The sequence below is a fragment of the Carassius gibelio genome, chromosome B1 (genome assembly GCF_023724105.1).
Source record: "Carassius gibelio isolate Cgi1373 ecotype wild population from Czech Republic chromosome B1, carGib1.2-hapl.c, whole genome shotgun sequence".
In the NCBI taxonomy this organism is placed as follows: Eukaryota; Metazoa; Chordata; class Actinopteri; order Cypriniformes; family Cyprinidae; genus Carassius; species Carassius gibelio.
The window spans coordinates 29,587,070-29,601,049 of NC_068396.1; the positions used below are offsets into that span (position 1 = coordinate 29,587,070).

General features: G+C 36.6%; 1 protein-coding gene across 3 annotated transcripts in view; it reads right to left on the reverse strand.

The window, feature by feature from the left end:
• Positions 1 to 13,980, reverse strand: part of lef1 (lymphoid enhancer-binding factor 1) — a 41,362-nt gene that overhangs the window by 13,674 nt on the left and 13,708 nt on the right. For all 3 annotated transcript variants that reach the window (XM_052545886.1, XM_052545887.1, XM_052545888.1), the window contains exons 4-6: positions 5,142 to 5,274; positions 1,549 to 1,639; positions 911 to 1,030 (exon numbers count right to left, since the gene is read on the reverse strand). In XM_052545886.1, the coding sequence (XP_052401846.1) occupies positions 911 to 1,030; positions 1,549 to 1,639; positions 5,142 to 5,274 (344 nt within the window). The remainder of the gene's footprint in view (positions 1 to 910; positions 1,031 to 1,548; positions 1,640 to 5,141; positions 5,275 to 13,980) is intronic.

Consider the following 13,980-nt stretch of genomic DNA (forward strand, 5'->3'; position numbering starts at 1 on the left):
ACCAAACCTTTATATTCACTCCAACTCTATGACTCCCAAGCCCTACAGCTCCCAGTAATTCACTCCCGTTGTTGACCTGGACCTGATACCTCAAGCCAACTGCATGGCTCATAACGGTCAAAATTAGAACTAAATAATAAATGAACATCAATAAAAACTGGAGCAGATACTTCATGTTATGGCTTATAATGGATAAATGGTTGAAAATAGATTTCAAGATAATTTTGTCTGAATAAATTCTAAATAAGACTTTAAAAACTGAAATCATGATGAAACCGAAACAGTGACAGATCTTTCTTCCATATTGTAACAGATAAAAAAAAACAAAAACAATGTAGGGCGGATCTTGGATTTTGAGATATGGGCATTGTGCTCGAAAGTGGAGGCAGATGAATGTGAGCTTGCAAAGTCATCAGAGAAGTATATGTCACCAAAGAGAACTGTCATGTTCACTGGAAAGTCCAGTTTTGACATTTTAATTGAACTTTGTTGTCAAATTTAAAATAAACGAGTGCATGTTTCATTTTTTACATTAATGAATGATAAGATCTGTAATATGCATTTAGAAGATAGATTTTTTTTAATGTCTAGTTTAAATGCACAACATTGTAAAGTATGGTATGAAATCAAAAAATATATATTTTCATTTAGAGATTTACTAGATTGAATTTATTAGTATTATTAAACTAATTAATAATTGTAAAAATATGTAAAATAATGTAAAATGAGCACAAATAAATATACAATATCAGCCTATAGATCTCATATTAGCCATTATTAATAAATTGAAACAACAAATCCCTAATAATGAAAGCAGGGTAAATATATTTGCTATGAGGGAACATAAACACATAAATTGCATTTTTAGCATGCTGTAAAATGCTAGCAGCTTACTAAATGGGATACTCACATGTGCATCAGGTCTATGTCGTGATGTGGTTCGTGTTTCACCTGTGGGTTGACAATGGCGGGATGGGGGATTCCCGTGGCATGGGGTCCAGGAGGGCCTGGTACCATGTGATGAGAGAACCTGAGAACAAAACATAATGTGTGTGGGTTAATGCATATCATTTACTATCCACAGTATTAGTTATGTCTTAACCTTTTGAAGATTCATGCTAGGGAAAAATACATAAATAAATAAAAACAAACAAATAAATCAATTTTAAAATTGAAAATAAATAAAAATAAATATAATACAATTATTAAACAAATAAATTAATTCAATTAAAATACAATTATTAAACAGATATTAAAATAAAATAAAATAAAAAAATAAAATAATTAGTCTTCAGGATTGTATGGCCAAATCACCAATAAATAAATAAATATCCAATATACCTCCCCAATTCTTCTGGATGGGATGTAATGTAATGTAATATAATATATGAAGAATTTTATTGTTTAAACTTTACACAAATACCTCCAATACAACCTGAGCACTCAAAACCATTAGTTTCACACTTGCCAACCAAAAACGTTCTTTACGTTAATAATAATATAATCAACTAACGTTAATTATAACCATTTGGCCATGTGTGCACTCACCATCCGAGCGGAGGGGTCATCTGTCCAACTCCCCCTGGAGAAAGTGAGTAGAAATTGGGAATGTCTGGTCCAGGATGATGCCTGGGCATACCTGCATCAGGATTCAAGAAGGAGCAAATGAGAAAACGACATTGGCGTGTGTCAGTGTGAGATAGACACATCTGGAGAGCAGCAGTGTGGCATCACAGTCGGGCCCTACGGTCCGGTGCGGTGTATAAGCGGATCATGGGATAATTAGGAATGCTTTTGCGCTGTTCTAATAAGCCCTGCTGATATGATTCATGCTGCTTAGGGATGTCAGTTGGTCTGAAGTACTAAGCTTCTCGACTTCACTCCAAACACATGCATGCACGCTCTCACATACACACATTTGCACCAAGGTCAAGACTGTGTTTGACTTAAATCAAGGAGGGAAAAAGTGAAGTAAGACCCTAGGGCAAAATTAAACTGTCAAAGGGGCGTCAGTGTACAACAACAAAGCCCAAGGAATACACACACACACACACACACACACACACAGCAAGAACATGCAGTTTAAAAACAAACCCCTGCATATCCAACTCATAATCTTTCTCTCCATTGTTTCAAATGGAGCAGTTTGGTTCAGAAAATGACTAAAATGGGTATTGAATTACTGCGTTAACTACTGGCTAACACTATTCAGGTTTTGATTTTATTCCGACTTTCCATGCTAAGTGAGACGACAGAATCATGAAACACATGAAAAAAGATCTTGAAAAGGCTCCTCTCTCACAAGTGTATTATTTTCAGTTCTGCCCTCAGCCTATTATGTCTGATGAATAAGTGACTCCATGTTTGTGTTTGTGTACGAAAACAGAGGAAGTTTTGGATCACTGGCCAATCTGCTCGTGGCGTGCGGCCTCATTCAGGCTATTTATAGCTCTCCAGACCTCCTCGGCTTCATCACATCCTGTCTGCCCGCTCCCTCGCCGCTCGCCACAGAGGTGAGGGTTAGCCGGAAGGAGCACATATGGAGTTGGGTTCGCGTGCAACAACACCCGCCAAAAACCTCTCCGCCCCTTTGAGACGTTAACCCTACCTCTTTCAACTGACTTGAGGGAAATAAGATTCTAGTGAAAAAGAGCTGTTAGCTTATAAAGTATATAGTTAATGTCTCTTCGTATCAGTGATAATAAGAGTGCTTAAAAACACAAGGAAATACAAATAAAAAAATATTACAGTGTCATGTCTACCTAAACCAACATTTATTTCTTCTGTGGAACACAAAATAATGGATTTTGGAGAATGTTGGTAACCAACCAATTTTGGTCACCATTGACTTCCAGTGTATTGGCAAAAAACACTGAGATTTTAAAAAATATATTATATTATGTTTCACAGAAGAAAGCCATACAGGTTTGGAAAGACATGAGGGTGTATTAAAATTACAGATTTTTAATTTTGGGGTGGAAAAATCAATAACCTCCCCTGCCTATCCAAAACAATTCTCAGTTTTGTGGATATAACCAAAAAACACCAACCAATAATATCAGAGCCAACATTTCAATTCAATCAAATCCCAGAGAACAAATTCTACATAATCCCCCATTCAATAATCAATGTAAAAATGCAGTAAATGTGAATTATTCTTATTAGGGATGTCAAATTTCGATTATTTCCATGATCGATCGTCGTTTAAATTAACGATCAATTAATCGATTAATCGTTAACCATAATACTGCAAAATGCGTCTATTGCAGGCACGCAGTCAGCGGTATGACAGGATGTGCAAAAGCCACACACACACACACAAAACGCTTTCTCACTTGAATTAAAGAGGTTTTAGTCTGAATAAAATGCTAGTAGCAGGATTATAAAATGAATAGATACGATTATGTCATGATCATTTGATAAAATGAAGAGAGCGCGCCATACTTTTGAGGTCATTTTACTTTGTTGACAGTTTCCAATCCCGCACAGAGAACGCTGAACGCGCATCTTTAAATGGTTTTGTGGTGCTCGTTGTTGTATTTTAAAGCACAATTGCAATGTTTTCAACTGACATTATTGTATAAAATTATCCGAAATGTGGAGCGCGTGTGACTGCGCTGCACATTAAGTGAACTACATCGGCGCTGCTGCACCAAAACACAGTTGCTCACATTAATTTGATCCTGCTGGATTCTGTCCTAGAAAATGTCAGATTTTTAAAAATCCGTAATCATTAAAATCATTAGATCGTGACAGTGCATGCGTGCAGACGAGGATGAGCGAGCGCGGCTTTGGCTAGATTTATTTGGAGGTTATTGCTCATGTCTCATTCGGCACAAATCGAAATGTTTCCATATTCGCAATGTATTTGAATGTTAAACTATTATTTATAATGTAAACTAGGCTTGTACTTAACACGCATTCGCATATAGACGGAAAAGATGATCCTCTACATATGAGCAAAAACGTCCTTGGCATAACAGCAGAGTGGACCGGTATACTACGGTCTATTTAAACTGAATGCTCCAGGAATGTGTCGGTCACAGCGCCTATTAATCGCTGTTTTGAATCCAGCAATTATTTATTTAGAAATGATAAGATCTGATTATGACAAGTGTGGTATAAAAGCTTTGTTTATTAGAGGAATAATAGGTTAACTGGAAAATGTTAGATCGCGACCATGCTTTTGGACCCCATAGTCTTCATTTACGCGGCTTTGTTCTGGTTTGCCGGTTGGTCACGAATTTCCACAAATTCAGTATATTTAGGCATTGTTTCTTTTCCTAAATCTTCATAGTCTAACCCTCTAATTTCCCAGGTTTATTTTATTATCTTTCGCTTTTAATAACTGTTTTCGCATCTCTTACTGTGGTAAACATGGGAAGGGAAATTAAAGATTTCATGAATTAAGAATTCGTTCGATTTATTAATTTGTTCCCTTATTTCACTTAAATCATGGGTTATTTGGGGAACAAAATTAATCAAACATGGACAATTGCCACATTAATAATTCGTAGGAATGAATTAACAAGTTGTAGGAATGAATAGACTACCTGTCCTGTCACTGTGTCCCGCAGCCCTGCAAAGCGCACGATATAAAACAGTTATCTGATGAAATGATTAGTAACTACATTTCTATTGCATTTAATGTTGAAGAACTTTTATGTTGTTTCTATTTTAATGTACTTTAAAGTTTAAATCACATTAAAAGCTTAATTTGTACATTGTGAATGAATGATGATGCTTTTATATATCGTCACCGTCACTCACAGCAGCTCGCACGTGTTGAGTGCGCATGAGCCGCACGCAGCCCAACATTGAATCGGTTAACCGACCATCGATAGCCTTAATCGATTGCATCTCTTATCGACAATTAATCGATCATCGATTAATCGTTGACATCCCTAATTCTTATGATTACATTTTAAATGTTAAATTACTTATCTAACTTAAATGTGCGGATTCAACTACAAGCATTTCATTTGTACATTGATTTCCCTGAGATTCGTAAACAGATGTAATTGGAGGCAGGACTATCTGTTTTCTGACCAATGGCAGTGTCTAGAAGTCATTGTGATTTTAAATGACTTCAACAGTTTGCAATGAACAGTAGTGTGTTTATGCAGTTGGCATGCGTTTACCTTGTTTGGCATTGACGTCCTGTGGGTGGTGTCCCGAATGTGGGCCGGGGGCGAAGTGCTCGTCGCTGTATGTGATCAGAGGGGTGAGGGGGTGAATGGCATGGGACGGCTGGACCACCGGCACCTTATTTGACTGCAAAACACAGAGGGAAAAACTGATATTGTAACAACCTCAAATGTGACCGGGGCATTCAGACTCAGAACAAATGGGCAACGAGCCACCAAAGTTGAGCACCTCACAAGTGATGATGTGTGGATTGTGTACTGCAGGATTTTGAGGCAGAACCAAATGAATAAAGAAGGGGGTTGGGAGAAACAAAGTGTGGGTTAGAGGAGGAGAGAATGAGAAACAGGGAGGGAGGGAGGGAACGCCACAGGGCAGAGGCAGACCAGAGGTCTCGGGGCTGAAGATCAAAGGGAATCATTAGCCAGTGAATAAGGGAGTTCATTACAGAGCCCCGACCGTCTGCGGTGGAACTAAGCAGGGTTAATCACGTCAGCAGCGGACTCGACACACACACACACACGCACACGCACACACACACACAGATCTGAGCTGACTCACAAAGCAATGCTCAGCACACCACAAAAGCACATCAAGTACACAGTGTTCAAGAACATGTAGTCATTTTTCAGATAATTGGTGAGCTACTCCTTTACCTGGCCTACAGAAGATCTATTTCTGTCTTGTGTCTAAAATAGTGAATTTATAAGATATGTGCACAATGTGATAATTGCCTAACTTTGCATTTTCATTTAGCCTAAAGTCAAAGGTGAGGGCTTTGGATCAATTAAAGAATCAAGGTGGAAACTAATTTGGTATATCAGTCATCAGCTGCAAATGTGAATTTTGAATATATGCATTATTATTATAGTTGACTTAACTGAAACTAACATTTATTTCCATAACTTGAAATAAAATACAAAAATAAAATGTATAGTTGCAATATTTCATTTTCAATTTGATGTACCGAAATAAACTAAAACTGAAATAAAAAAAAGATAACTACAAAGAGTTTAAAAAAAATAATAAAAACCACAAAAAAGCAACAAAATTACAAAAACGTATGAAAATTAAAACAGAAGAAATTAAAACTAAAAAATATAATTAAAAACTACAATACTATCTCTGATACTAAAATAACACTGGTGTAGCTTACAAGAAAAACAGCAATAAAGTTTGCCAGAAAAATATGATTTAACCAGTTTATAAGGAGACAAACTTATTTACCATTAAACAATGTGGTGGCATGAGAACAATGAAATACACATTTAATACACAGCCTTTGCCCTTCATTTAGTTGCAATAACTAAAAAAAAGTGTCCTGTATTTGTTAAGAAGACCGAAACAAGAGAGAAAAGGAAGAAATTACCTAATAAATCTGATTTACTCTGACCAAAGTCACTTGAACACACATTCATCTTTGCACTGTGAGTGGGAAATTCCCAGCAAGACTTGAAAGCAGCTTTTGATCAAACCATATGCATTAAAAAAAGATGAAAAATGTCCTATGAAATCAATCAAAAAAAAACATGAAATCGCTTAGAGAGAAAAGTGCACAAAATCAGTTATTGATTGCATGTTGTTCCTAAGGTTCAGCTGTATTTGAATGTTCAACAGCACAACTCATGAGAGAGGCGAGATGGCTAAAAAGTGGCCCACCCGTGCCACAGGCAAAACTCCCACAGGCATGACTGAATGGTTTGTCCTAATCTGGGAGCAAAGGTTGCTGTTTCCGACCAGCTAATTGGCCAGAGAGACAGGTGTAGGGTGCCATTTCCTCGGCAGACGTACAGTACTGCTGTAAAACCACGGGGCGGGGGGAGTGTGTGCTAGTGTGCTTTGGAGGGGGCGTTATTTTGGAGTCTCCCAGACACAGGACAGAAGCCGAGAGGGAGGACGATGATATGAATGGCATTCTCTGGAAAGATCTCCGCTTTGATAACTTTCAACAACACTCGGAGTTCCAAACACGTCAGAAACGCCTACGCCTTCCAAGGCATTTTTGGGATTCTTGAGAGTGAGCTGATGATATACAATTGTATATTTCTGTATTGCGAAATGCTTTCAAAATGTAGGACATGCTCCTGGATCCTTTGTTGGTTCTGGAAAAAACAAACATAGTCCTCCTAACCCTATCCCTACCCCAAACCCTATAAACCCAAAGCAAATGTTCAGTTGATAATGTTATTCAAACCCCAAGCCCTAAGCGAATCCCTAAAATATGCTGGGAATGTTGTTCCAAGACCAACAAGAGCAAGTCATATTTGGCGAAATCACGAACGGGTGTAGCAGCTATTATAATTAACCACTTTGCAAAGGTTATTCCACCCTGCTTTTTTGGGTAATAATAACTTAAACATACATGTTTTAAAAACGTTGCTTCACTTCAGTGCAAAGGAAACAAATTGTATCCAGCTGAAATATCCGTTTTGAGACCAAGAACAAGCCTCAAGTGGTCACATCTGCAGGCAATCGGACAAACTCGCAGTTGGTACTGGGCGAACATTACATGCCTAATTAATATTCATGAGTCATACTGACCAGAATCATGATGGGTCAGATTCTGTGCCACAGAAATGTTGACCAATGCCGATGGGAATGAAAATACCTGTAATCCATGATGGATGATATTAAAAGTCTAGATTACCAAGTGAAATCACATGCTTCAAATGAAACTGGGCATAAAAAAAATTAAATATAAACAATAATAAAATATCTCGTTGGATTTTTTTCAAATAAATATAAATCACACAAACAAAACAAATCCATTGTTGTTGTTTTACTATATTAATCTTGTAATTGTTCAGTCCAGCAGTATGTGGTTTAAATATGGTTCAACTCTTGGTCAGAGGTGATGGCTAATCTGGAGAAGTAGTTTAAAAAGGGTCTTATCCTACCTAAAGGAAACCTTATCCCTGACTCGGCCTCATTACTAATGTGTGACTCGGGGGCAGAAGCTACTGAGAAAGGCCCTCACTGGAAGCCTGCTTGATAGCATCCTTACCCCCTCTTCATTTTACGCCTCTCAGCTCTTATTGGCTTTTCCTCTGGCAGAGAGATAAGAGGCAGGCATATTTTTAATTTAAGCCTCTGGTCTCTGTCTCCAAGTAAAGGAGAAAAAGAGATACAGAGCAGTGGAGGAAGAACTTAAAACAGTTCGAGTTAAGGAGTCCACGCAAGCAACGTAGAAAAGACACCACGACTCTCTGGTACGTCAATACAGGGTCGACTTACGACAGCCATGAAAAGTGGGAGCTGGCACTTTGCGTTCCACCTTATTCGATCGGGGCCTCTTTTAGGTCCTCTCAGTCGCAGCTGTCAGAGCCCATTTCTCTCAGCTTCTTAATAAACTGCCATCTTGGTGCATTGCATGAAGCTAAAATTCCAGCAGGGAACCTCGAGACTGCTGTGACAATTTGCAGGGGCCCCCTGAGGCACAACCTTGAAAAAAAAAAAAAAAAAAAACATTCGCTTTTCCGGAACAAAGCAAAAAAAAAAAAATGTTAAATTTAAATACATTCAACGTTCCAAAAATGTGGTTGCCTTTAATAAACGTTGAGAGGGTTTGGTGCTTTTAGCTTTCTGTGGTTTTAAATAAAAGTCACGCAGGGTGATTCACCACCACTCAAGGCCATTCAAATCCTTCCTGGTGGTTTGAGATCACAGGCTGTGCCACCCTGTTCCCAACACGGCTCAATGGCGTATTAAACTAAAAACACTTTAACTCAACCCGACCAGGAAGTGGCCGGACACCCCGGCTGACCACAGGAACCCGGGTCGGATGGTGCCATGGCGAATTTATCCCTAAGGATCTCTGAGTTTTCACAGGCCGGGGCGGCAGGATATAGCACGGACCTACCTCCCCCCGCTCTCTCTTTTATTTCGGAGAAAAATAATAGGCTTAGGTCTTTCTATTCATATTTGCAGAGAGGCGGTGCCGATTGAAAAGAAGCATGTCCATTTAGGATTTTATAAGCAGGTCTGGCCAAGTCTGCCTCTAGAGCCCCTCAGATGTGGTTTTAAAAGAAATTTCATTGTGCAGAACTCAAACTGGCTGAGGGCCTGCAGAAAATCCAGAGGAAGGAGGCTAAAGCCAGAGTTCGGGAATTTGGGAGTTTGGAGACAAAATGGACACTGTTCAGTTCAAACCTCTCCAAGAAAGCAGCTCTACTTCAAACCAGTCAGCACGAAACACTGAAGACTAATGCCCAGATGGTAACCCTGAATTTTCCCAGAATGAGTTTTACCATACAGACATGACTTTCCTAACCCAAAACCAGCTCTGTTAGCAAAGCACCCTTTTCTCTTCTTCCCAAAACCAACCCAGGCTCACTGGAAAATGTTGCCTGTGATGACACTTTTGCAAAATTATATTACGTTGTTTCTTGCACTTATAGGGCCCTATGATTTCTGCAATGTGGCACACACACACACACACATATACATATATATACATATATACATATATATATATATATATATATATATATATATATATATATATATATATATATATATATATATATACACACATATATATATACATATATATATATATATATATATATATATATATATATATACATATATATATATATATATATATATATATATATATATATATATATATATATATATACACACACACACACATATATACATATATACATATATATATATATATATATATATATATATATATATATATATATATATATGATTTTTTTTTTTTTACTTAAAATCTTAATGCTCTAACTTGTTAGAAAATGACATACAGTACCACCTACACTAAACCTAACTAATAGTGATAAAAGAAAATGTGAGAATGCATTTGATTAAAGAAACCATGATATTTTAGCTTGCTTCTATGATTGTTTGAGTTCTTTTATTATGACTTATGTTTCACAAGATTCATACGATAACGTTTTGCGCTGCAAATGCAATGCTGTAACAGGTGCGCTACCGAGCAAGTTTACTACGTCAGAAAAGCCATACATAGGAAACGGAGTATTTGATGCAAACATCTATTCGTTTTTATTAAGATATTTATTAGTTTACAAATCATGCACTACGGCCAAATTGTTTTGTGGTTGTAATAGTATTGTGCAAGGAACTATTCTAAAATAAGCCGTTATTAAAAGTTGTTGTGTTTATTCACTAGTGTTTATTCAAGATTAAAATTTTATGTGTAGACACAGTTTTGCAGTTTTGTAGGTAGAGTTGCATATTTACAATTAGCTTATGTTGCCAAAACATTGCAAATGTTAACAGCAAGCGTTTTCGTCGCACCACCAGCCCTTTGTCCTCCACTCAATTATCTCATTTCCGTGGTATTGGGGGGAGGGGGTGGTTTATAATAATCGCTTTCCTCTACTGTAATTTATATGCAATGAGGACTCCTCATGCCCGCGGCTGCAATAAAGCGGCTGTGTGAAAGAGCGAGAGGTGTTTTGCAAACATTCGAGGAGTTGGCAACTTAAGTGCTAAGGACAAATTGCCATACAGCTACAAATCTAGGTGAAATCTATTCATATTGTTTACCTACTAGAGAGAGAAAGAGAGAGAGATGCCCGCACACGAATAAAAGCAAATTAAAGAGTAAATGCATGGGTAGGTAGGTTCAAACAAGTCTCAGTTGTTCTCAGTTCAATACTCCACAGCAAGCATTTTTGGCATAATGATAATTACCACAGAAAATGTCAAATAAGCCTTTGTTTTTACATAGCAATAGTTGAAATATTGCATATAACTCACAGGCACAGCCAAGTCAGTGAGTGATTCAGTCAAATCTTTTAGTCTCATCTTGTCTATGTCCACATTACACTTAATGTAAGTCTTTGTTTTAGTAATACGAAGAGGAATGAGTTCAAATTATTTTCTGCAGTAAACTGACATTGGCATAAATGCAACCTATTTAACTTTCAAAATTATTTTGAAGCACTGTACAAGAAAAGCAACTAACTTTCATAAGCAAAAATACAACCAATATCAGAGTTAACAGAGTCAAAGTAAAAAATAAGTACATAAAAAGTGTTAATTAAAAAATAATAAAATAGCTGAAGTTTAAAATCATTGAATTTTCAATATTATAAAAATAATTTAGCGATTATATTCTGCTGTTAATAGAGACAAATATTTAACCCTGCAAGTTTAAATATAAATACATATTTTTTTATTGAAATAAACATTTTTAAAAATCCATTTAAATTAATTATTTTAATATTATAAACAATTTTTTTCACTGTTTTTGCTGTACTTTGGATCAAATAAATGCAAGCTTGGTGAGCAGAAGAAACTTCTTAAAAAAAAAAAAAAAAATCTTACTGTTCAAAAACTTTGAACTGGCAATGTATCTTATATCTAACCCTAAAGTTCCTTTAATGCACTATATAAGAAATTAGAATAAACAAATAAAAATTTTGTGATTTGCTTTAGGTTTCAGACTATTGAAACATTTCACAAAAGACAGTCCAGTTCTGAATAGAAACACACCCTGTACAATCAGCCAAAACAGTTCTCACCCACAGACACACACACACACACACACACAGCCAGGTGTTCATACTCACATTCATGCTCTCATCCCATTGGTAGGAATGCATGACCTTTAAACAACAAAGATGAACACACACACACACACGGTGCCCACTCAATTTGATATTGGCCCTTTAAAGCCCCAGTAAGTGAGCAACCCCAGTACTGAGCCGCCTAAATAAAGAGAGGCCCCCAGTCTAGAGCGGTGGGTTATAAATGGAATGTGATATTGGCAGGACGACCTGTTGGCTCTGGGACTTGATGTAACCAAACCCAATTAATGAAGCGCTCTCATGGCACATGCCACATGCCCAAGGTAACGATACAAACAAGAGGAGGAAGTGAAGGATGGATGGAGAGAGCGAGAGGTAGAGGACAGGAGAATGAATGAAGGAAGGCCTGCCCTCAAGGCTTTAAAAGAAAGAGAGAGCGCAATAGAATGAGTGGAAGAGAGACCTTATTTTAATCATTCTCAGGAACTAAATTAAAATAACTTAATAGTTAAGAATAGTTCAAGTTAAATTATGGGGATTGTAGTACAAAAAAAATAAAATAAAAAAATGGAGCAATATGAATACATAATAGATAAACATTTGATCTCCTTTTGTATTTTTATATGAAATAAAGAAAATAGGTATTAATAGATAAATGTATACAGAAATAATTTGTACCATGATATGAACAGAATTTTCAATAAAAAAATTATTAAAACATAATAATAATTATAATAATAAATATATTATAAAATAATAATACAAACAATATTATTCTTATTATCATCAAAAAATATGTGTGTAAATAATTATTCTTAATTATTATCAATATAAATTTATAAATACAAAATATTAAGAAAAATTCCTTTTGTTTAATGTATGAAAAAAATACAATTTATATTTAAATATAAATCAATTAAATTAAATTAAAATAACTAAAATTAGAAGTTCTACAAAATAATTATTGATGTTATGATTAAAAGTATTGTGTTGTGTTAAAAACAAGATCATTTTTCAAAATAATAATAATTATTATAATTATTTATTATGCCATTTCAGCTCTTCAATTCACATGTTAGCTTAAGTTCAAAGCATGGCATTAAGAAATTTGACAGCAGTGCACCAGCTGTCATCTGCAAAAGGCAAGCAGAGCAGCAGAACATCAAACATCTCTCCCATTAACGCCCCAGAAAACCACATCACCGGCATATGCAGCGCTGCATTCTGACAGATGTGAACCATAAAACAAACACAAATGTGATACATAAGGCACTGGAAGTTCGCCAACCCGAGGCGACGCACAGATGAGGGATTTAAAGCTCGTTGAGAATAAAATACAATATTTATCAAGACAATAAGGCGACAAGGATGCTTCCTAAAAGACAACACAGGATTAAATGAAGAGTGTAAAGGGTTGAGTCTGTGTTGTGAATTATATAGACACTACTGATTGGTTGTGAGGTAACATTGTGTGGAGGTTATATAAAGGTTTGGCAGGGCTTCTCAACATGCTGCACGTTCACCTTGCTGCTTACGCAGGGCTCATTCTCACAGCAGGACCTGGTCACTTCAAAGCGCCACCGAAAGGTCAAGCATTCCACTGGAGTGGAGCGGTCAGCAGGCAGCACGGTGTCCACTCACCAAACACACACACATGTGCCATTAGCATGCATTCTGACAAACACAGCCACATACATTAAACTTTAAAAGCCAGCGTGACGTCTATGTGCCAAACACACGCATCCGTGATCCTCCCAAACATGTTGGAAGTGCAGAAAGCATATGAATGAACACTTGTTTATTCCTTCCTTTCATACGGAGCCAGCTCTCGCTCTCACTTGGTTATTTATGGAAGGCCGATTCTCCAACATAATCAAACTGGCCAATCACTGCTACACAACATGCTAGGGATACTTTGACAAACAACAGAAAAGCAGCAGCTCAAAAGCAAAGTACAAATGAAAGGACTGCAATTTTCTTGCTGAATGTATAGTTGGAGCACTTTCTGAGGCTACTGATCAAATCACTAAGGTCTGAACAAACCCTTAACTCCGAGTATTAGTGCGTTACCTGCACAGTCTGTGCTACGGGCAGGAGTGATACCTCAAATTATGCAGCGATCAGATCAGAATGTTTGCTTATAATAACAGAACTGCAGAAAGTTTGCAAACTGGTAAGATAAAATTAAATTAAAACAAATAAGAGTTAATATAAAATAACTGAAAAACATTTATTTTTATTTTAAATAAAAATATAACACAACTGAAGTCATTTTTATAAAAAAAAAAAAAAAAAAAAGTTTATTGTA